The sequence below is a fragment of the Anser anser genome (genome assembly GCF_964211835.1).
Source record: "Anser anser genome assembly, chromosome: 4".
In the NCBI taxonomy this organism is placed as follows: Eukaryota; Metazoa; Chordata; class Aves; order Anseriformes; family Anatidae; genus Anser; species Anser anser.
This window is the reverse complement of record NC_139724.1, coordinates 67,543,591-67,565,067: the sequence shown is the minus strand read 5'-3', so window position 1 is coordinate 67,565,067 and position 21,477 is coordinate 67,543,591. Positions and strand designations below refer to the sequence as shown.

The window sequence follows — 21,477 nt, the reverse complement described above, 5'->3', positions numbered from 1 at the left end:
TTAAGAAAAAGCATTAAATGAAAGAAATGTATTTTAAAATGTTGATATTTGTATTTCACGGATGTATTGGATTTAAGGTACACAATCCCAAAGATATTTAATGTATGTATATTTATAAATATATGTATTTATAATTACCTCCTAGCTCATCTCACACTTCATGCTTTTTATTATTCTGTGATATTTCTTACCCTTAAAAATAGTCTCTTTAAGCTAACATTTCAATCAATCACATCTCATAATCCCTTTTTAATATTGCTCAGACTTAATACCAAAGCTGTAGAGATCTGAGGCCTTTTTTCCTTTTTTTCTTTTTTTTTTTTTTTCATACTTACTGGTTTGCTGTTCCAAATCCACTTGCCTGTGATGGTTAGAAACACTTCTATTAATTTCCTCCCTTGTTCTTGTGGCAACATTCTCACTGGGTGTAAATACCTCTTCATCTTTTCTTTAACTCACTCTGTTTCAATCTCAGATTTATGTTTAGATATTAGTTGTTTCCTCAGGTTTTGCTACATTTTGTTTTGGTAGGCTAAACAAGCTAAATTCTGCTTTTCTCTTAAAATAGGCTTTCTTTTTTTCATGTCATCCTGATAGCCATCCTTACACCTGCTCTGGTGTGAATCAGTCTTTTGTGAAAATAACTGAGAAATTTATACCCTATGTGCTAGATGAGGTCTCACAAGGTATAGTGCCTCCAGTACTCGCTAACTCCATGGGACCTACTTGGCACAGTGCATCCAAAGCATTAATGACTTGTAGTTCTCTGATTGCCAGTATTTGCAAGTTTTTTCTTTCCTTCTGCCTGCTCCATGTCTCAAGGCATACAGCCCCCCCTTACTGTCATGATCCTCTCCTTTGCATTAGTGCAAAGGGATGTGGAGTAATACACAAGAAGCCAGGGTAATTGTAACCTCTGTGGCAGTGATGGGAAAGGCAAGTACTTTCAGGGTGAGACAGGGACCCGTCTAACTCCAGTGGCAGGGCTGTCACTGATGCCACCTGCCCAGAGCCTCAGCAGTGGGGTCCTGTTGACAGCAATGAGACAGAGCCTGTGTGGACCCACGTCAGCAGGAAAAATATTGGTTTGTGTTTGCTGCATAAACAGGTGAGTATCAGGTGGGTAAAGATTGCAGGACAGAGTAGCGACAGATAATTTATGAGTGCATTACAGTCTCCTCATCATCTCCTTGTTTTGGAAGCCAAGCTCCAAGTTACTTTTGGATGGCGCAGGCAAAAATGTGTAAGTCGTTTCCTGCCCCGCATCTCCTGCCAAGCTTGGTCTGTGAGCGGCTGTGGCAGAGGGCTGAGGGGTGCCGCTCACCTGGTGAGGGTGAAGGCAACGGGCAGTTAAAGCTTTTTGGAGCATTACGAACATCCACCTCATTCTCCAGACAGCTGCTACTTCATTGTGCATTTTGTACGATTTTGTATAAAATCTGTCTTTACTTTTTGCCAAAGCATCTCTGTCTATGCTGCAATCTTGTCTTCATAGTTCAGATGGCTATAGTAACTATTAATCTTATGATATAATCTTGCCCAAAACAGTTCTGGGTGGCTTTTTCCAGTTGCACTCTAGAAAGATATGCCACTGCTGGCATAAAGAAGTACTCTATAGGGAAGCAACCTCTCCCTGGTCCCTTCAAAAACATAATTATGTCCTTTAAATTTCTTCACTTATGACCCACTCGGCAAGCTTAATCACTATCTAATACAATTTAGAACTATTATATCATTAATATCAGCTCAGCATGCTGCTCATCCTCGTCTTAAATCCATATCTGATTTGTGTTTTTGTCACACCAGTACATACGTGGGTGAAATATCAACAAAAAGAAACTTGTAACACTTAACAAGTCTTGTGAAGAGTTTGTACAAAAAATGTGTCATTACTAAAAATTAGACCAAAGGCGAAAGAAAGGTGAGGAAGAAAAATGTGAATGCATACGTCTTAAGCCTGTGAGGTAAGGCACATGAACAATGTACTGCAAGATGAATCATCTAACCTATTGTTGTTGTCCATGGTAAATGCAATATAATTGGAATTATTTTGGCTTATAAGCCAAAGAAAGGTTAATTAAGAAAGGTTAATTAACCCAGGTTCTTTTGTTCTTATTCATATACTAATACATTTTCAGCATGATTGTTGTTTTGTCATGTAGTGGTTAGGGGCATCTCCAGGGAGAAAGAATGAGATTTAGATGCCCGCTCAGGTTTTAAATAGGGCCTTGAGTCCAGGCCTCTTGTGCCACAGTCTCTAGCTATTAAGCAAGATGATAAAAAAAAAAAAAAAAAAAAAAAAAAAAAAAAAAGACATGACTGGATATGATTTTGAATGAAAACAACAGGGTCCTATGCTTTCTAGGATTTTCTGTGTTGTAGGTACGTTACTCTGTGCCTCGAGCATGCTTACTGGACTCGTTTCTCATTGTTTACGTACAAAACATCTGATTTTGGCCATGCAATCAGGCTTTGGTGTGAACAAGGAGCTTTACTTTTAAAAAACAGATTGTCTGTGGACTCTGGTACCTAAGCAGGAATCTTCGTCTGGAACATTTTTGATGTTTAAGTACCTCCACAATTTTGGGACAGCATCATTTCCACTCTTCTGTGTGCTGCGTCTGAGTAGTGACACTGTCACAGTCTGCTCTGCTACACATCTCAGACTCATATGACTGTAAGCACGGTTTGCTGCTGGAAGTACTTCCCAACGTGCATGTCCCCAGGAGCAGAAGACTGTAGTAACATGTATTATACTGTGACTTAGAATAAGAGAAGTGCAGTGCAGAATCACCATTTTCAATTTCAGTTGTTCTAAATCAGTTTGATAGGTTTTCAAAGATCTTGGTCTGTATGGATGAAGATCATCTCCTGCATCTCTGTCTACTTCAGCCACACAGAAGAGAGAGAGAGAGAGAGGCTGTTGTCCCTCTCCTATTTTATAATCTCAGGATGCCAGCCTAGCTCCATCCCTGGTGCAATGGAGAAAGCCTCTTGAAAACTCTCACAAATAATTGGTTAATCAACTTTAACCCTTTCCTACAGCTTCAGCTTTAGAACTATAAATTGACAGATAGGATTGAAAACTCTGCTTTTGCCAGGGGCAGATGGTTCTGGAGATCTCTCCAATTCATGCTTGGTGCATGACTTTTATCAGGTAAACCTAAGATCTGTTTTAAAAGATTTTGCAAACTGCCACAGAAGTTTACAGCAGTTGTCATGCACACCAAATCCCATACTTAGAGGGAGTGGTATTTTATCCACTTTCGTGTCCAGGAAGAATATCAAGCAATTGTAGAATAATTTCAGAGACATTGGTTGTAACATTGGTGCTTTGGATTATGAAGGTTTACCTCCCTTATGCGTTTCCGTTAACCTATTAAATATAATTGTGAGTATTGTTTATGCCAGCCCTGTACCCAACTTTTAAAGACTTAAATCTGTACTAGCAACATCTGCACCGAAGTTAGTATTTTTACAAGGAATAAATCTAAACTACTGGTGTACAAAATACACCACTGATGTAATTTACTATAAAAGCGGTGTTTTTCAGATACAAAACTGTCTGTGACCATAAGCCCATGTATTGAACTGCTAAAATACTCCACGAGGAACCCTACTAATCAGCATCATCTTAGAAAGAGAGCTTTCCTTTTTCAGCCTTCTGAGTCTGCCTTTTTTCTTCCTGCAGCTTGTGGATGTGACCTGGCTCAAGGAGGATTTTTTGTGAGACAGGGAGACTACATCTGTACTTTGGACTACCAGAGACTCTATGGTACACGATGCTTCAGTTGCGATGAATTCATTGAGGGAGAAGTGGTCTCAGCACTGGGCAAAACCTATCACCCAGACTGTTTTGTGTGTGCTGTGTGCAGGTATGTGTTCTCTGAAGCTGTATTTCATTTAAAAATAGATTTTGAAAGACCAATGCCAGGCATTCAAACTTGTAGCATATATATATATATATATATATAAATCTGTTTTCTATGATCTGTTCCATAAAAATTAGCAGATTAAAAAAAAAATCCAAATTCTTGAGTACCTCATTTGTTTTTTTTCAATGCTTTCTCTGTTTTATGGTATTTTATATGAGGTTTTCAAGGTGCTTGAGAAACTGCCATTGTGTCTACAGTCAAACATTTTTCCCCAAATATTGTCTTATTTCTCTGATGTCTTTTATTTTGTATTTTGTTGACTGAAGTTACACAGGATTCAGAAACCATTGACTGAATCTGAGGCAAGCCAAATGTATACAGTTTGAATAGACTTAAACTGAAATATCACAGCGCTGCTTCCCAGAAACTACAGTAGTCATTTAAAATAGAACAGAAGGGCCCTGGGCTCACAGACACTGATGTATGTGTTGGATTTCACGAAGATTCTCCCACAGGAGTGTAGGTGACAAGTGACACAGCATACAGGTTGTCCCCTCCCTGAGCAGCCTGGTGGAGTTCACCGGGATAATTTCCTGTGCATGCACATGTCACGTTGTGACCCAGTGTTGGTGGCAATGTTTGCAGGCTCTGCAGTAAAATATTGATGTTTATTGGAACCATATCTTAACCCTCTTCTGTGGAAATGGCACAAACACATGTTGAAGACTCCTGGAAGAAACTTTACATACACCAAATTTCCAGGAAATGCACTGTTGTTGCAACAGTTTGAAGTAAATGCAAATGCTCTAATAATTTCTCTGTCTAAACTGGAGCCTGGACCAACACAAGAAGGCAATCCCACATTTAAAGAGAAAGCACAAGCTTTGTTGCTCTGAGTTACGGGGCACTGAGGCATCACATTATAGATGCCGTGCAACGTTCAGATAATTGTGCAGCTCAGATGTCCTCCTGTGTCCATACAGAAACAGGACTTGCTTCAAATTCCTGAACAGCCATGCTTCATGGCAGGATGTCTGTGTAGCCTGAATATTTCAATTGCACAAATAATTAAATAGCTACGTTAAGGGGAAGTCTCCAAGACTGACAGGCCTTTGTTAGATTAAATTATGTCTGTTCAGGTTGTGCCATGATTAGTAGGAGATATTTCTTTTTGCATAGTTTAAAAAAACATGAGGAGTGAAGATAACAAATAAGCTTAAATATATGTGTATATTTAATAGGAGGTAGAATGATTTACATGGCTATTTGTGACACTTGTGTTAAATGCTGACTGTACATGCTGTACTGCAGCCTTTCAGTATTACAGCTCATCTGCAAAGGAGCACAGGTAATTCGTGGTACCTTTCTTAGCAGTAGTACCTTCTTGTAAAGTGAGGTACTTCTTCAGCTAGGAGGAGAATAAAAACACATCAATTCTACTTTCCTGCTAAGTGTAGTGACATCCTCAGCTACACGATTAGGGCTTAGCACTGGGGCCTAATTTATGTGCCTGTGTGTTACTGTACTTAGAAACTTGTTAAATCACACAGGTTTCAATCAGGCTGTTGCTGAACTAACCTCTTGCTGTATTTAGTCAGTCCTTCAGCTGATAGTAGGGAGCTTTGTGGTACAATTTGTCTCCTTTCCCTAGAAATTCAGAACAAGCTTCCATATGACTAAATTAGTTAAGTACCTAACAATTCAGGTGAGCTGAATTACAATACAGAGAAGATACTCACAGGAAAATGCTACAAATATCACATGTAGTGAAGACATGCCAAACCTTGGTTACAATTTTAAACATCAAGTTGCTGATACAATATTATTTCATATTTAAAAAAAAATCAGAGATATTCCCTAACTTTCATGTGTAACTAAATTATTGGATTAAAAGCTGTTGTACTGATAAAGCTTCAAATTGCTGCTGTCTAAACCTTCATTAGAAAGACAGATATGCTTCCTTTCCTTAGAAGGACACGCAAATTCATGTAGTCTTCATGAGAGCTAACTAATGTCCAGCTGACTTGCAGGATTCAATTTGTGTCTCCTAGGGGGGTTGTAACACTGACTTGTGGTGTAGATCAACAGAAGAATACTATCATCTGTTTATATTAAAAACACCAGACCAGGTTCTCAACTGCTTTAAATCAGCCTTGCTTCAATTATGCTAGTCTTTGTAAGCCAAACGTAATTCATGTTTTTTATGGGAGTCTCTGATCTAAACATCATCAGCATTTATTTTATTGAGTATTTATTTATTTTATTGATATTATTACTCAGCAAAATTCAGGTGGGTAGATTGTAAATACATGTGGTTTAAGCTGACATAGAATTAGGTTATGTTTTGTGGGTTTTTTTTTCATTAAATAATAAAGAAAAAAATAATTAAATAAAAAAGGGCAAAAAAAGCCCCAGAGACATTTGATTAGGGGTACAAAATTGCAAAGCACATTTCCTTGGCCTTTTCTTTGGAGGAAAGGGTCTGGAGTACCATTTGTGTCCTTATTTCTTACAGATGGTCAGAAATATTAAATAATGGACCAAAAGCACACCATCTTATGCAGCTGGCTGATCACACAAATTGTGTCTGACATTGCCTATTGCAGCTGAACTTTAATGTGGGCTCTCTCTTAAACGTATGACAGCTAGAACAGTGGTGACTGCCCTTCCTGCTCTAATGGAAAACAAGCATGGCTCTTACCAACTTCAGCTGCAAAAGAAAACATTGACAGCAGAAGGCGCTTGGTGCTCATGACAAGGGTCTTCAGCATATTGCAGGATTGTTATGGACTTTAAATGAGCACTTTTGCAAACCATATTTCTGTAGCTGCTGAAGAAACTGTTCTGCATCAAGTAGTAAACCAGTGACACTAGCAACTCTTTTTTTTTTTTTTTTTTTCCCACACAGAATCTCTTGATTTGAACAGAAACCGGTAGGAAGTATGTCTGGCTTCAGATGGTAAAATCAGTGAGAAAATCTAATGTGCACACAGCTAGGTGGAGCAGGGGGAAAATGCCAATGAAATAGCTCCATTCACTTTCTGGAGCTACTGACATTACTACTTTTGAGTGCCATGTGACCCAGTGTAACACAGAAGAGCTGTATTCCCTCTTACCATCTGCACTGTGTTGATAAGCTGCTGCACTGCTCTGTGAAAAAGCTTGTGTCAGAAACCCAAATCTTCCCTGAGGCATCCATTGGGACTCGGATGTTCTTGCTCCCTCAGCTGCCAAAATTTGAAGTGAAAAAATTCATTATCGATGAGAAAAACTGACTGTTAAAAATACAACATAACCTAGTGTCCTATGTGATTTTTTCTCTCTATCTTGCATTGATCACTTGGCTCCTAAACAAATTCAGGTTTGATTTGTGTTTGCTCTGCTGGCATAGTTTGAGGGCTTAGCCCCTTCTCCCAGTGCTGAGTGTAACTGTTTGCAGCTGTCACGTATTGTGATGATATTGCCTAAAACCAGGAAAGCCTAGAATGACAATTTAGATTGAAAAATGTTGCAGATTAACTTCTTACTCTGAACTCCGAGGAAGAGGGTAAGCAGACCTGTTCTTACATTTTCATTAACTGGAAGTGGCTGTGTCCTGCAGAGGACTGCCAGAGACATCTCCTCTGAAAGGTCTCATATCTGTAAAAGTGAAATAAAAAGAGGGAGATAATTAAGGCTATCTCTATCAAGAGAAGCTGAGTTTTATTAACATTGTTCTCAGAATTCTTATATGGTGATCAGAGACAAAACTTTATGGCTCACAGGAGCAGCTTGTGTACAGTGTGGAAGGCCAGGAAATGGTGTTCAAAAAGCAATGGGAAATCATTACCTGTGATGGTAAAAAAAAGTACTTTTTAAAATGGAATTTTCATGAGAAGTCTTAGTGTGATAATAAGTTATATAGGTATATTAATCATATATAAGATATATGGTTAAACTATACATAGACACTGTGTTGGATTTCAGTGTTACTAACATGTTATGTGTGCATAGGGCATCAGTCTAGGTTTTGGTAATATGTGTTAATATAATTAATAAAGTTTGGGATGGGAGTTATTTATTCACCCAGTTGGATAAATGTATGTAATTGTCATCCCTATACTTTCACAATTCTTATAATTAGTTATAAACATTTTTTGTGTGACATGTAAATGATGAAGAGGGAAAAATTTGACTCTTAAGTGGGTGATAAATTAGCATGAATGTTTTGGGTTAATGTCCAAACAGCTTCATGTTTGCTTTACAGAATTTGACGATACAAGTTCTGTGTTTCATCTGAATTTAGAAAGTTTTCTCTTGAAGCAGTGGATCGACAGAAGTAGAATGCGTGCCCAGAGGTGAATGATGTGGGGAGAAGGAAGAGGCACAGTTACCTGCTCTTCAAGGGGCTTGTGCCAAATCCATACCTAAAACTTCTCTCAATCCATATATATTTCTGTTATCTTCAAGAACGTAACTAACTGTAGACAGGCAGTCGAATATAAAAATTCAGAAAACTGAAAACTTTGGAAAAAAAGGCGTTTCTTTTTAGTTGTATATAACACTGCTATTTCTAGAAAGAATTTATGGGCTTTTGTATATATATGACTTAAGAATTGAGACAACACTGAAAATTAGAAGTTAATTCAGTTCATTCTGGAATGTAGCAATTATGTCACATTTTGAATATGCTAAACCTTTTTAATTGCTCACTTTCTTAGTGCTGCGGAAAAATGAAAGCGTTTGGCTCCCACTTAGGCAGCACTGGGCATTTATTAAAGCATCTCATAAAGCAGACTTCTTCATCTGGATGTGGACACCAAAACTTTGAAATCAAACTGAGTGTTCTTGGCATTGTAATTGGCATTACAATGATTGCATTGATTGTAAAACAAATGCATTTATAAGGTGCTTCCTGAACAAATAACTCTTACTGTCCTGCTCTTCAGGTTTATGCATGGAGTCTACCTATACCGTAGGCTCATGGAAGGGACCTTAGGAGGTCCTGTGGTCCAGACCCTGCTCAAAGATGGTCCAGTTTGGTCAGGCTGCTGAGGCCATTGTCCAGTCACATTTTAATTATGTCCAAGGATGAAGATCCCACAGTCTCTGGACAGCCTGTTCCAGTGTTTGAATGTGCTCAGGGTATTATTTTTTTTTTTAAACTTTATACTGAGTTGGTATTTCCCATGTTACGGCTTATGTCTGCTGCCTCATGTCCTTCCACTGTGTACCTATGAGAAGAGACTGACTCCAGGTTCTATGCACACTATCAGGTAGTTTTAGACAGCAGTAAGATCTCCCCTGAGCATTTTAAGGCTGAACTATTCCATCTATTTCAGCCCCTCCTTGTGCATCCTGTGCTCCAGCTTTGGGCCTAGCCACCTCCACCGGCCTTCCTCCAGTATATCAATGTCTGTCTTGTCCTGAGGAGTCCAAAACTGGGTACACGACTTCAGATGCAGTCTCTTGGGTGATGAACAGGAGGAAAGATCACTTCCCTCATCCTGCTGACTGCACTAATGCAGCCCAGGATGTGGCTGACCTTCTTTGCTGCAAGGACTTGCTGCTGACTCATGTTCAACATGGTGTCCACCAGGACTGCAGCATCTTTTTATGCAAAGCTGCTTCCCAGCTGATGAACCCCCAGCATGTACTGAAGCACGGGATTGTTCTTCCCCAGGTGCAGGCTTAGCTTTTGCCCTTGTTGAACTTCATGAAGACAATAGATAGCAAGTAATGTTCACTTTGTCTCATCAGATTTAGCATCCTGGGTCACATTCTGCCCTGTGGAGCAACCTTGAGGGATGTGATTGTACCTGGTACAGATTAGAGTACAATATGATCCTGTAGGTCCTCAGGTTACAGTCTGACATTACAATGACCCAGTGTAACTGCAGGCTGCTGCTGAAATGGATAGCTTTGCTCTCCTCACATTCCTGATCATATGCTTCTGTTAATTTTCTTATATCAAATTTAATTGACTGTTCAACCACGCAGTCAGATCAGCATCAGAAAGAACAGAAAGCCATCGGTCTGCTCCAGAAAAAATGAACATCTTCGTTTTGGCCCAGAAAGTTTGAATGACTTGCCCTCAGCTGCGTAGGCTGAGGCATGGTGCATGGACAAGACGAGGGCCAGACCTCTAAGTGTCAGCACACAGTTACCCTGGGTTAGGCTGGTGGTGGTTTGATGTTTTACAATATAGTTTCATTGGTCAGCCCCAGTCACTGCTGGCTTTACAAATATTGGAGGCAGGTAGATAAAACAAAATTCACTGGGAAATAAATCATAAAAGATGTAACTTACAAGACATTTCAGAGAACTGATTTAAAGATACTCTTAATTCTCATATTAAAAATAGATTAACCAACTGTGAAAATCACACTGAATATTTTTTAAAGGGATGTGTAGCTAATTAAAACCCATACCTAGCAATATTCAGAGAGTAGCTGGTTGTGACGTGTCATTATATTCAAAGGCAGATATGCTGCTCTTAACCTACAATGCTATATATAGTCCTGCTCACAAGTTAAAGAGCTCAGAAACTGAAACCTTGTTAATTGTCTGTTCTCACATTCTGTTGTGCCTTCACTCCTACTGGCATTGAAATCCTGGAGTGGGGCTGCTTGTGAAAGGGAGAGGTCAGATGTTACAGAAATGCTCTCAAGTGTATGGTGTATGAATTTTGGATTCCCAGTGAATGAGATAGTGGAGCAAATGCCAACATTTACTTATGAGTTTAGAAAACTAGACAGTTGCTGGTCAGGCCCTGCTGCCCACGCTGAAGCAGCAAGGGACAGAAATCTGCTTTTGGGAGGATAACCTCCAAGGAGGATTTCCCAGCTTTTATAGAGCAAGGTATCTTGCAAACATGAAAAACTTAATACAGAAGTAAATTTATTGCCCTTTCCCCTATGAATGAAAGGGCATGGTGATTAGTTACTAAACTTTGAGAAAATAAAACAAATGTTTATGGGATAGCAAAGCCCCCCACACCTTCCCCCTGAACTAGACTCTGTGGCTTGTTGTGGTGCATGTGAGCATTGGCATGTTTTGTGGGTGTCATCTACCAGCTGTGTCTTTGTGCCATAGGAGGTCAGTTATTCTGTTAGTCTCTTCTATCTTTAATTGCATTTGCTTTCAGATTGCCATAGATTGCATAGATGAGTTAGTTTAAAGTGATTGGTCTCTGCTTCTGCTTTACTTCATGTTTAGTGCATCTGTTTCAGATGGCTTCTATGTTCAGCTGGATTATTGTCAAGCAAATCAAGTAAAAAAAAAAAAAGTGATACTTCTTCAAAGATGTGAATTATTCATGGCTTCCACAACATCATTATCCATAGGATTATAAACAGTGCAAAGACTTTTGTTTTACTGAGACCTCACATGATAGTCCAGTTGGCTCATTAGCTGATTCCCAGCCTTATTCCCATTAAAGATTATGGGAAGCCATAATGGATGGTAAAATCCTGCCCAGGGAATTCAAACATTCATAAGAATGAAAGATACTGGGGTAATTGTTTGGCAGTGTAGTTGTGTGATTGTATCTGTGGAGCAAGTTACCTTTTTGTGGGGTTTTAATTTACAGCAGATTACCAGCGGTCCTGGTAAATGTACGTGGATCTGTTAATCAAAGTGAGTTTTCTTTCTAAAACCACGTAGGAGGTTTATTACGAGTTCTTGTCTCAGTTCTGGAACAGGTGAAGTTCCTTGCCTTGTGCCTTTCAAAGTGAATGAATAGTGCTTGGTTTTAGACTTGGTTTTGTAATATCTTATTAAAATGAACATATGATTAAATGGTGTCTTTCACATTGGCAGTAGAAAACTAGGAGGGCACTTGAATTATATCACTCCACTGTTGAGACATTTTGGGGTAATTAGTCCTTAATTTTCGTTATCTGTATAGAAGTGTATCACATATAGTAATTTTTATTCAAGACACTTTATGGTTATTTCAATAAACTTCTGCTTTGTACCAGATGACCTCCAGAGGTCCATTCCAACCTCAACAGTTCAGTGACGTTCATGAAACGTTTTTATTCTACATATTAGAAGGCTCTGTGACTTCAAGCAATATAAAAATCCATTGTGAATAATAATATTGACCTATAAAGAACATTTTATATATGTAACAAAGGAGCTTGCTGTTGTTGCATTGCTGCAAGATGGGACAGACTCACTGCTCACTGGAGCAGTTTGGCTCCATCACATGCAGCCTGCTATACTGGAGGCAGTGTTTTCTTCTTCTAATCAGTTTATGGAGTAAAATCAATCATAGAAAATCTTCTGTTGAACAGGTGGAAACGTAGCACTCCCTTATCTGTACTGGCATGGTTTTGGGACTCTGTATCAGAATCACACATGGACTATTTAGTTGAATAAAAGAGCAAGACAGTTTTAAAGGCTATTGCCGTAAAATATTATTCATTACCTCAGTGTAGGTAAGAAAGAAGGAAGCAAGTATTTTGAGTGTTAAGTCATTAAAAGATGAAAAGCAAAATCCATATAACAATAATTAAACTGCTTGCGTCCTCATAATTTTTTAAGTGTTGCCCGTGGTCCAAAATGGACGACATTGCTGAACACTTATCTAGCTGGGTTTAAATAGATTTTAGCAACTGTATTTACAAACAAAGGATGGCATAGCTTTTGTTCTCTTTTTAAGCACTTAAATTTTTCATTTAGATGCAATTCAAATGTAGAATAACCTACTCTCAGACAGTTTAGAGAGCAAAATAGTGTTTATACTTACCAAGAAGTATCTGTGTGTCTTGTAGCAAAGACAACCTCTCCTTTAGTATGAATCTGATAGCTTGTGTGGGGGAATGTCATGCAGATTTTTAATTAAATGTTAATGAATTAATCTGGTCAGATACACTTCACAGGGAGGCAGAAGGTCTGCCTTATGTTTATGCCCTACTTAAGCCATATTTTGGTAGCTCGCTTGGGATTTAGTTGAGCTTTGAGTAGAGTGAAATGTGCTTCTAAACCCTACCATTCTTTGTTGAATTATACAGTGATTTGTCCATCTGGTCCTCCTACAAAGAGAAAAAAACCTTTGTGTTTCCGTATGTAGACAAGAAAGCTCATGGCAGAAAGCTTGTTGTTTTAAGGACATTGATAAAAAGGAAAGATTTAATTAAGTGTAAGGAGAGCTGTTCTTGGGTAGAACAAACAAGTGATATAGATGCTTCTGTTTTTATAAGAAAGATATGTTTTCTCTGATGAGAGTCCACTAATATTTGCTTTCTGTATAAATGGATTAAGTGAAGGACTTTGATATGATCCAAGTTGGGAGGACAAATGCTGTCATCTTTAAGGTATAAAATCATCATCCTCAGGCAGCATTTTCTTACTTTAATAACAGATGCATTTGCTGGTACTTGTTCCCTGTAAATCCAATTTTATTTTCATTCCATAGCTGATCCTGTTAATGACCAACCATTGCTGATATATTTCTTATATATGCAAGAATTTGGACTTGAGTGCTCAGTGTCTTTTTGTATCTCTTGATATAAGTAGCTGTAACAGCAGCATTTGCAATTGTCCCTTTGATACTTTAGTCTCCAAGTGGCTGAGAAATGGGGAATGAGAACTGGGCAAGTAGAGAAAAAACAACTAGAGTAATAATCAGTAACTTTATGGAAAGATATTTCATTTCAATACAAGTGTGAGAATGTAACCAATATGCTTTTGTTTCCTCTGTTTTAGGTTGCCTTTCCCTGCGGGCGACCGGGTAACTTTTAATGGGAAAGAGTGCATCTGCCAGAAATGTTCCCTGCCCCCTTCCAGCAGCACTGGCTCTTTCCCAGTACAGAACTTGCGAAGTAAGTGGGGAGTTGCGCTGTTTTCTGTTGTTACTTTCTAGCCTTCACATACTTAAAGAACAAATTTTACACCAAAATGTGTAACTGCATAAAAGTTGTCAACAAATCCAGTGTAGTCGTATGATGAAATACATGGCAATTTTCTGAGAAATCTGATTTTAAAATGAATCACAAATGGTGCCGCTGTAGAATTAGTAATACAGAGAACCTCTCAGAACATTAGTTTAAAACTGGAGTAAATCAAAACATTTGGAGGAAGGCGTAATATAGATGTTAATATTTTTGAGGGTTTAATCCAACTCCAACTAAAATAAAATCCAACATGAGATTTAGTCATTAGTATGTTTTCCAGGATTGATTTAAAAATATCAGTGACATGGTGGTGTGTCTAAATACTACACAGAAAGGGTTAATGAATGCAGTGTAACCAAGGGGACATTCACCACTGTCATGTAGTATTAGAAGATACAAACACTACAGAGAAGTATGATTACACATACAGAGAAGTATGATAGCACATTTTTTGCAGCAAAACTGAGGTTTCGTAGATTAGCATTGCTGGTCTGAATTCTGTCACTGTGCTCATTCGTTCATGAGCAGCTACCACACTTTAACAAAAAGAGTAATCAAACAGCAACAGCAATTTAATTAAATGATGAATACAGAAATATTTTTAATGACTATCACATCACATCAAGCTGAATTTAGCATGACTGAGGAAAAAACACCTAGATTGCTTATCTTTGTATGTAAAGAATCCAGCTCACTTCAGGGAGAAATCTCTCCCCCCCCCCCCTTTTTTTTTTCCACCATTTTTTCCCCACAGCTCTCCTTTTACAGAAGTTTTCACCATCTCCTTTCTTCTGTTTGTCACCAAAGCTGCTGTGTAAATGCATTGTGAGACTCTATGCTGATTCCTTTCTTGCTACTGCTATTCTCTTTAGAGGAGGCAATATATGTCTCTTTTAGGTGCTTTCTCTTGTCACTTATTCTGGAGACGGATCATCCTCAGCCTTGAATCTAATCCATTTTGTCTGGCTGAATGTGCAGATCCATACTTTATGGCCTTTAATTGCCTGTCTCTTTTTCTTAGGGGAAAACTGGCTTTGACTTTAATGGAAATGATTTGCCTGCTTAATTACTGACAGAACAAGTTCATCTGATTATCTATGATACAGAATCCTTTAATGTACTTAAATTCTTTCTCTGTCCACACACACGTCACAGAGACTGCTTCCTGTGTTGTATTTCCCCAGTTCACCTAGGTCCCTTCACCATACCACCCCAGTGCACAGCTACTACAGCTCCTTACCTGCAGAACCTTAGCAAACCACGTGCCTCCAAGAGAATGAGCCCTGGAAGCATGCCTTTATGGCAAAACCTGACCTTTGAAAACAAAAGTTTGGCTTTTCTCCAAATAAAACCTCAAATACATGCAAGTATTTAAACCTCAAATACAGGTCTGCTTTAAGTCTCATTAGAAAATGAGGAAATCTTTCTACAAGTTTCAGTGGAATTGGGTAAGAGTTGAGGTTCAATAATATCTTTAATATCTGCCATGGTATGTCCATTCTTGTCTTTTTCTTACTCCACTACCCTGGTTTCTTGCAGTGCTGCTGCAGGGCAACATCTTCTGATTTCAAGGTAACATGCAGCACCCAGAAGCTGCAGAGCTTAAGGGCCTCAGGGAACTGGGTTGCAATGGTGTGGGAAATAGAGCTTTGAGGGATTAAGGGGAAACACTGCAGACACAAATGTGTGGAAGTGTGTTTGTGTATAAGTAGCTGGATACATAAGTCTGGCAAATGATGATATGCAGGAAATTAACCAAATAGCTAAAAGAATAACAATGAACCTCGACAATATTCAGAAAATAATGCAATATGTAAAAGAGAAATGTGGAATAACAGCTGTTTTTCAATCACTTACTAATCCTTAGGATAGAACCAGCATTTCAGGAATAAACAAGCAGTGACAAGACAACTCAAGCAGTGTCAATGACATCATGGTTGAAGTGCAAAATTGAAAGTCCAGAATGGTTGTCTGGAGCTACTCTACATATTACATAATGCAATAAATAGCATTAGTATCTTCCTGTTTTAACAACAGTCTTCTTGGAAAAGAACTTAATGTTTTAAACAAACAATTCTTTTTATGAAAGAACAGTAGTGCACAAAAACGTGTCCTCAAGCAAGCTAAGTAAAGGAGTAATATGTGTTGAACGACTGTTAACATGGTTTTGTTCTTGCCTCTGAATGCCTGATGTGTGCTATGTATGCTATTTGTTAGTCTATTTATCTCTGAATTGAGCTCAAGAATGCTTTGAGGAGATGTCTTGGGACTTACTGAGCTCCCAGCATGACAGCCACCTCTGACCACATCCTCTGTTTTCGTCTTCCCCATTTGGTTTTGACCTCTTCTATACATTACATTTAGAATAAAGAACGTGAAATACTTGCTTTTTGCCCTAGCCCTAGAATTTCTTATGATTATATAAATGCCTACATACCTCTGTTATTCAGTTTATAAAACACTAGCTGTGAAAACCCCTTGTGGCAGTGATGATGCTGAAAGAGTACTCAGGGAAAAATATCAATATGTAGCAACAAATTGGTGTGCTCTGCAGAGTTATTGGTTGAGATTAGGTGAGTCACCAAAGAATGCTGCATCCAAGACAGGAAGACAAGGGCATCACATCAATAGGCAGTGTTGGCATAGCAACCACAATATTTGTTTTTACTTATCTGGAACTTAATAGAGAAAACAGCAGCCCCCAGAATGCTGCATTTCTGCACACCCAAGCTTAAGCAATATGAAAGGCAAGTGACATCTCAGCACACTGTCATATTAAGTTTGCAAAATAAACTTTCAACTAGAGAGATTAAATTAGATTACCAGATAAACCCCTGGTGCATGGGAGATCACAAACAAATTTCTGATTGCAGTTAAAAAATAGATACTGAAGTTTTTATTGTCTTGTGGGACTAAATGTAGGCACACACCCAAATGTTCTCTCTTATTAGCAGAATTCAAATGTTCTGATCTGTTCTGCACACACTTTTGTGCTGGTCTTGTTTCCACATATTGGTGCTCTACAGAGTGATATTAAAGAGACATGGTATTACTCCCTTAAACCATTCCAAATCCACTAAAGGAAAATAAGAACTATCCTTTATTGTTTTGTGCTCAGAAATCAAACATTTACAACTGCACTAACAGAGTGTCTCATTAGGGTCATGTAATGAACTAAACAGAATCTTAAATCAGAAAGTTTTTAAGAGGACTGTTTAAATCTTTTAATGAGATCCTATGTTTGGAGCACTTTCTTAATAACAAGATAAATCTTTGTTGTTGTTTTTTCTTTTTTCTTTTTTTTATGCTTTTGTGTATCTTTCTCTTCCATGTAAGATGGTTTCTTTTTTCTCCTCTGGCATCTTTAAATGACTCTTTAATGTATCTTTCAGGTTTTGTCTTTTCTCTAGCAAACTGTATGAAGTTTGAAAACATGAAAACATGAAGAATTCCTCCAAAAAAAAAATATTTTCAGATAAGATCATACAAATCAGAAGGATTACTCTGTTGTTCATACTAGAATCAGTATCAATCAAAAGCATCCATCTTTTTTTCTTAAAAATAAATAAATAAATATTTTTAAAAATAAAATTATCTTCAATTAATAAAATAATTTAATAATAAAATAAATTATCTTCAATTACTGTTCCTGGGCAGTAAAGCACTACTTCACGTGCAGCCTGTTTAATCAATTTAGCTTAGGCTATATTATCCAGTTACAACATGGTTTGTTTTTAATTTTTCTTAGGACTTTTTGGAGCTTTATATAAGTGAGTTTCTATAAATGGTGTCTATATAGCCAGCCATCATTTTCACATGTTGCATATCCAATGTCACTATGATTCAGGAATTTCTAATGCCTCTTAAGTTTTGGTATACTTTTCGTGATTGCAGAAGCTCACATCAGAATTTCAGCTTATTTTTTTCCAAAGTTGCAAAAATATTAGCCAACTCTCAGACCTAGAAGAAAGTCTTACATATATATATATATTAAAAAAAAAAAGGTATTTATTTTAGTCTTGTAACTTTTAGTCTTTTTTAAATTATTTTTTTAATTGATTTGCTATATCTTTAATCAGCAAAACTTCTTTTTTACATATTTTTTAAACAGATTGTAAAGAAATTGCGATAAAACCTAAGTCATTAGGAAACCTAAGTTAGTAGGGTTGTTTGTTGAATGATTTGTTGTCATCTAGGATATTAGGACAGGACCACAGCAGTAAGCTTTAGAGCATGCACAAGCTGTTACTAGGACAGCAATGGATTCATGTACTGCAGCGATGTGTATTGTAGCTTGAGCATGTAAAGCACGTGATGCACTCATATTGGATTTTTCTCTTGCAGATTGTGGAGGCTGTGGTTCAGAAATAAAAAATGGGCAGTCATTGGTTGCCTTGGACAAACACTGGCATTTGGGCTGTTTTAAGTGCAATACATGCGGCAAGCTACTGAATGCAGAGTACATCAGCAAGTAAGTTGAGTGGGAGAGCTCAGAGCATTTTCCCTTGTTTTCAGCAGTCCAACGATAGCAAACGATTCATTCGATGCTGCATATCCTTTAGTTTGTGTTTATCAGTGGTTTTAGAGGTATTAAAGATTAGCAATCATTATCTATGGTAAAAGCAAAAAAAAAAAAAAAAAAAAAAAATCAAGTAGAAGTAGAATTTGTCCATTTACCTGGTATGGGACTTACCAAAGCAGCTATACTAAAGGAAGGCAATGGGTGGAGTATGCTTCAAAGCCGTGCTATTCTATGCATTCTATGCAGTGCTGCAATGTGAATAATGTTTCCATGTGTTTCACGTAAGCAAAAACATTCTCTAAATGTTCATTAAAGAGGTATGTATCAGACTTTTTGCACTACTACAGACCCTCATGCTGTCAGACTTGGACTGAATTTGATGACAGCAGTGAGAGTCAGCACAAAGCACAGACACAGACAAAGTCTCATGTCAGCACTCGTATCAGTCTGATGAGATACAGGGCTTTCACTGGCCAACGCAACTGGGATTAATTTCTCCTTTGGAGAAGTGTGTTGATACGATGAAATTTTCCTAAACAGCTAACAACCACCAGCGCCCAGAGATTCAGAGATGATGGGATTTCACAGCCAATGTCCCACTGGCTTTCAACAATTTTCTGGGTTTAGATTAATACAAGTTAATTTTACAGAATGAACCAGAGACTGAGAAAAAAATATTTTTAAAAAGGGTGTTCTTAAACATGGTTTTGCATTATCTCAAATCCTATGTTATTCGGCTGTATTTTGGTACATTTTGTTTGTTTGTTTTTGATTTTTTGTGTTTTTTTTTTTGCTTGCTATTTGTTAAGGAAAAAAAAGTGTTTTAAATATATAGTTACTGTGAAATCCTCTCTTTAAAAAAAGCTAAATGCCAAACAAAACTGAAGAAACATCCTTTCTTCAAGCAATTCAATTAATTATTGTGGTAACTTATAGGTTAGTCTCTAGCATTCCAGTTCATATGCTATAAAATTAATACTTATTTTTCTCCAAGGAAAAGTCCAGTAAAACTGTGCCTCTGCTAATCTATCTGATCATCGGCTCTTTTAGCATATAATGCACTAAACACATTTAACTATGTTTAATTTGCATTTCACACAGGAGAACAGTCTCCAGTTTCTTCTAAAGCATTTTTTTTCATTCAGTTGTTAGTGATCTAAATGTAAAATTTTGAAAAATTGTGATATAAATGCAGAATTAACAGATAGGTTAATTTCAGAGAAATAGGCCAGGTTCCCTGATTCCAACTTTTTAGGAAAAAAACAGCTAAGACCCCATTCTTCATACTTTTAAATTGTAATTGTTAGCATATTTTAGCTGTACAATCCCCCAGAATACCTGTAAGCCTATTTAAAGCTCTGTGTTGCCTGTCCTTCTTCCCTAGAGATGGCATTCCATATTGCGAAACAGACTATCATGCAAAGTTTGGTATCAGATGTGACAATTGTGAAAAGTATATCACAGGAAGAGTGCTCGAGGTAAGGAGAATCTGTCACTTGAACAAATCTCAAAGTATGCAAAGAGACTTGCTCGTTTCCACATATTCCTATGCTCACAAATGAGTGTTAATGCAACGATTTAATGTTATTTTTATGAAATACTAGGAATTACTTCTATAATTGTTTCCTGTTTCATCTTGTAATGATTTGATAATGCACACCCTAAATAGATGTTTGTGGTACTGAAGAACATTCAGGTAGCAGAAGTGGGATGTGAATGGGTTATCAGGCAAATTTTAATACTTACGCTAAATTCCTTTGTAAATTCTGCTCTTTGATTCTGTTTGACATTCTCCAGAGTTATGATGAAGACGGTGAAAAACTAGAATGAGTTTTATTTTTGAGCAAAGTTTACAAAATTTATCTTTGCACCCAGAAATGAGCTATGCTGCAGGGTTTGTTGTTGGGAGGTTTTGTTTGTTTGTTTTGAGCAAGGAGATTGTTTATTCTAAGTGCATGTTTATGCTTTAGCCAAAAGAGATTTCCATGTAAGTGACCAAAGGTTAGAAGTTAATAAATTTCTTTGATTCAAATAGAATTTTGCCCTGGATCCAAGTGTGTGGTGATCCAATCAATGTTATCCTTTATCCACTTTTTATATCTGCCCTTTCCCTGTACCTTGTTAAGCCTTAGAAGTACTGGAATTAGTAAGAGGTTCCCCAGATCTCTGCTTCCTTCTTTTCATCAGCTCAGAGAACCTGGAGAAGTCCCAATGGACATCCGCCAGAGAAATAGCTGCTAGTCATACAGACTTAATTATCCAAATGGTAGACGATAATAGCTGTGGAAGGAATTGAGAGGCAAGTGGAAGGAAACAATGAGTGTGTACTTGTTGGCATAATGTGTTATTGGGGTTAGTGCATGGGAAATATTTCAAATTATTATTGTCAAATGTTTTATGAAATATTTCAAATTATTATTGTCAAATGTTTTATAGACATCCCAGAAAACAGACTTCTAATAACATCTGTACAAAAATATTATTTTTATTTGGTAGAATTTTACCCACAGTTTGGTTAACTGGTTAATAACATGTGGTGCGATGTGCTTAAGAACTGGGTCCTTACTATCTCTCTGGATGAAGAAAAAAACAGGTATAAAGAAGGCCTGTGTAGTAACAGAGCTCAGTTTGCTTTATGGAGTCTGGGGGCATGTACATCTCTATCCATTTCTTGTAATTACTTGGTGAGAGTGTATTGAGCAGCACAAGAATTCCTTGTTTTTGTTGCAGATGGACCACAATAAACTTGAGAAAAGATAATTCTTTAAAGGCATTGTAGGAGTTTTACCATCACTGATCGATTGACTTTTGGTTAGTGCATGCATGACCTCCCTTCCCCTGTCCTCCCTGCCTACCCCCTGTAATGTGGCTCTGATGAAAAAGCTGTAGCATCGATACTCTTATTATTTTGGTACTTGTGCAGGTTGGGAGCGACTTTGATTGAAGTCTGTAGGATTTAACTGTGGATGAAAATATCAGCTCTGATTCTGAAAACACTTCTAAGCAGAGGGAGCAGATAAGTAGGAGAGAGGACTTTTGCAATCTGTAAAAGCACAGCAGCAGCAGACTGTCACTTTCAAATAGGAAAGCTAGGATGAAGTTAGTATGAAATAGGCAATGGATTAGAACAGGTACATTGATATTCAGCAACTGGAGGTTTGTTATAACAGTCTGGAAACTGGACTGTCCTGTGTCCTAG

The 21,477-nt window shown here is 37.6% G+C and overlaps 1 protein-coding gene across 33 annotated transcripts in view; it reads left to right on the top strand.

Annotated features, from left to right (window-relative positions):
• The window catches only part of ABLIM2 (actin binding LIM protein family member 2), a 142,896-nt gene that overhangs the window by 48,544 nt on the left and 72,875 nt on the right, over window positions 1-21,477 (top strand). For all 33 annotated transcript variants that reach the window (XR_014583817.1, XR_014583818.1, XR_014583819.1 and 30 more), the window contains exons 3-6: window positions 3,692-3,875; window positions 13,569-13,684; window positions 18,101-18,227; window positions 19,663-19,756. Coding sequence is in view for 24 of the 33 variants with exons in the window: in XM_083834494.1 (XP_083690620.1) it covers window positions 3,692-3,875; window positions 13,569-13,684; window positions 18,101-18,227; window positions 19,663-19,756 (521 nt within the window). In the remaining 9 variants the exon portion in view is untranslated. The remainder of the gene's footprint in view (window positions 1-3,691; window positions 3,876-13,568; window positions 13,685-18,100; window positions 18,228-19,662; window positions 19,757-21,477) is intronic.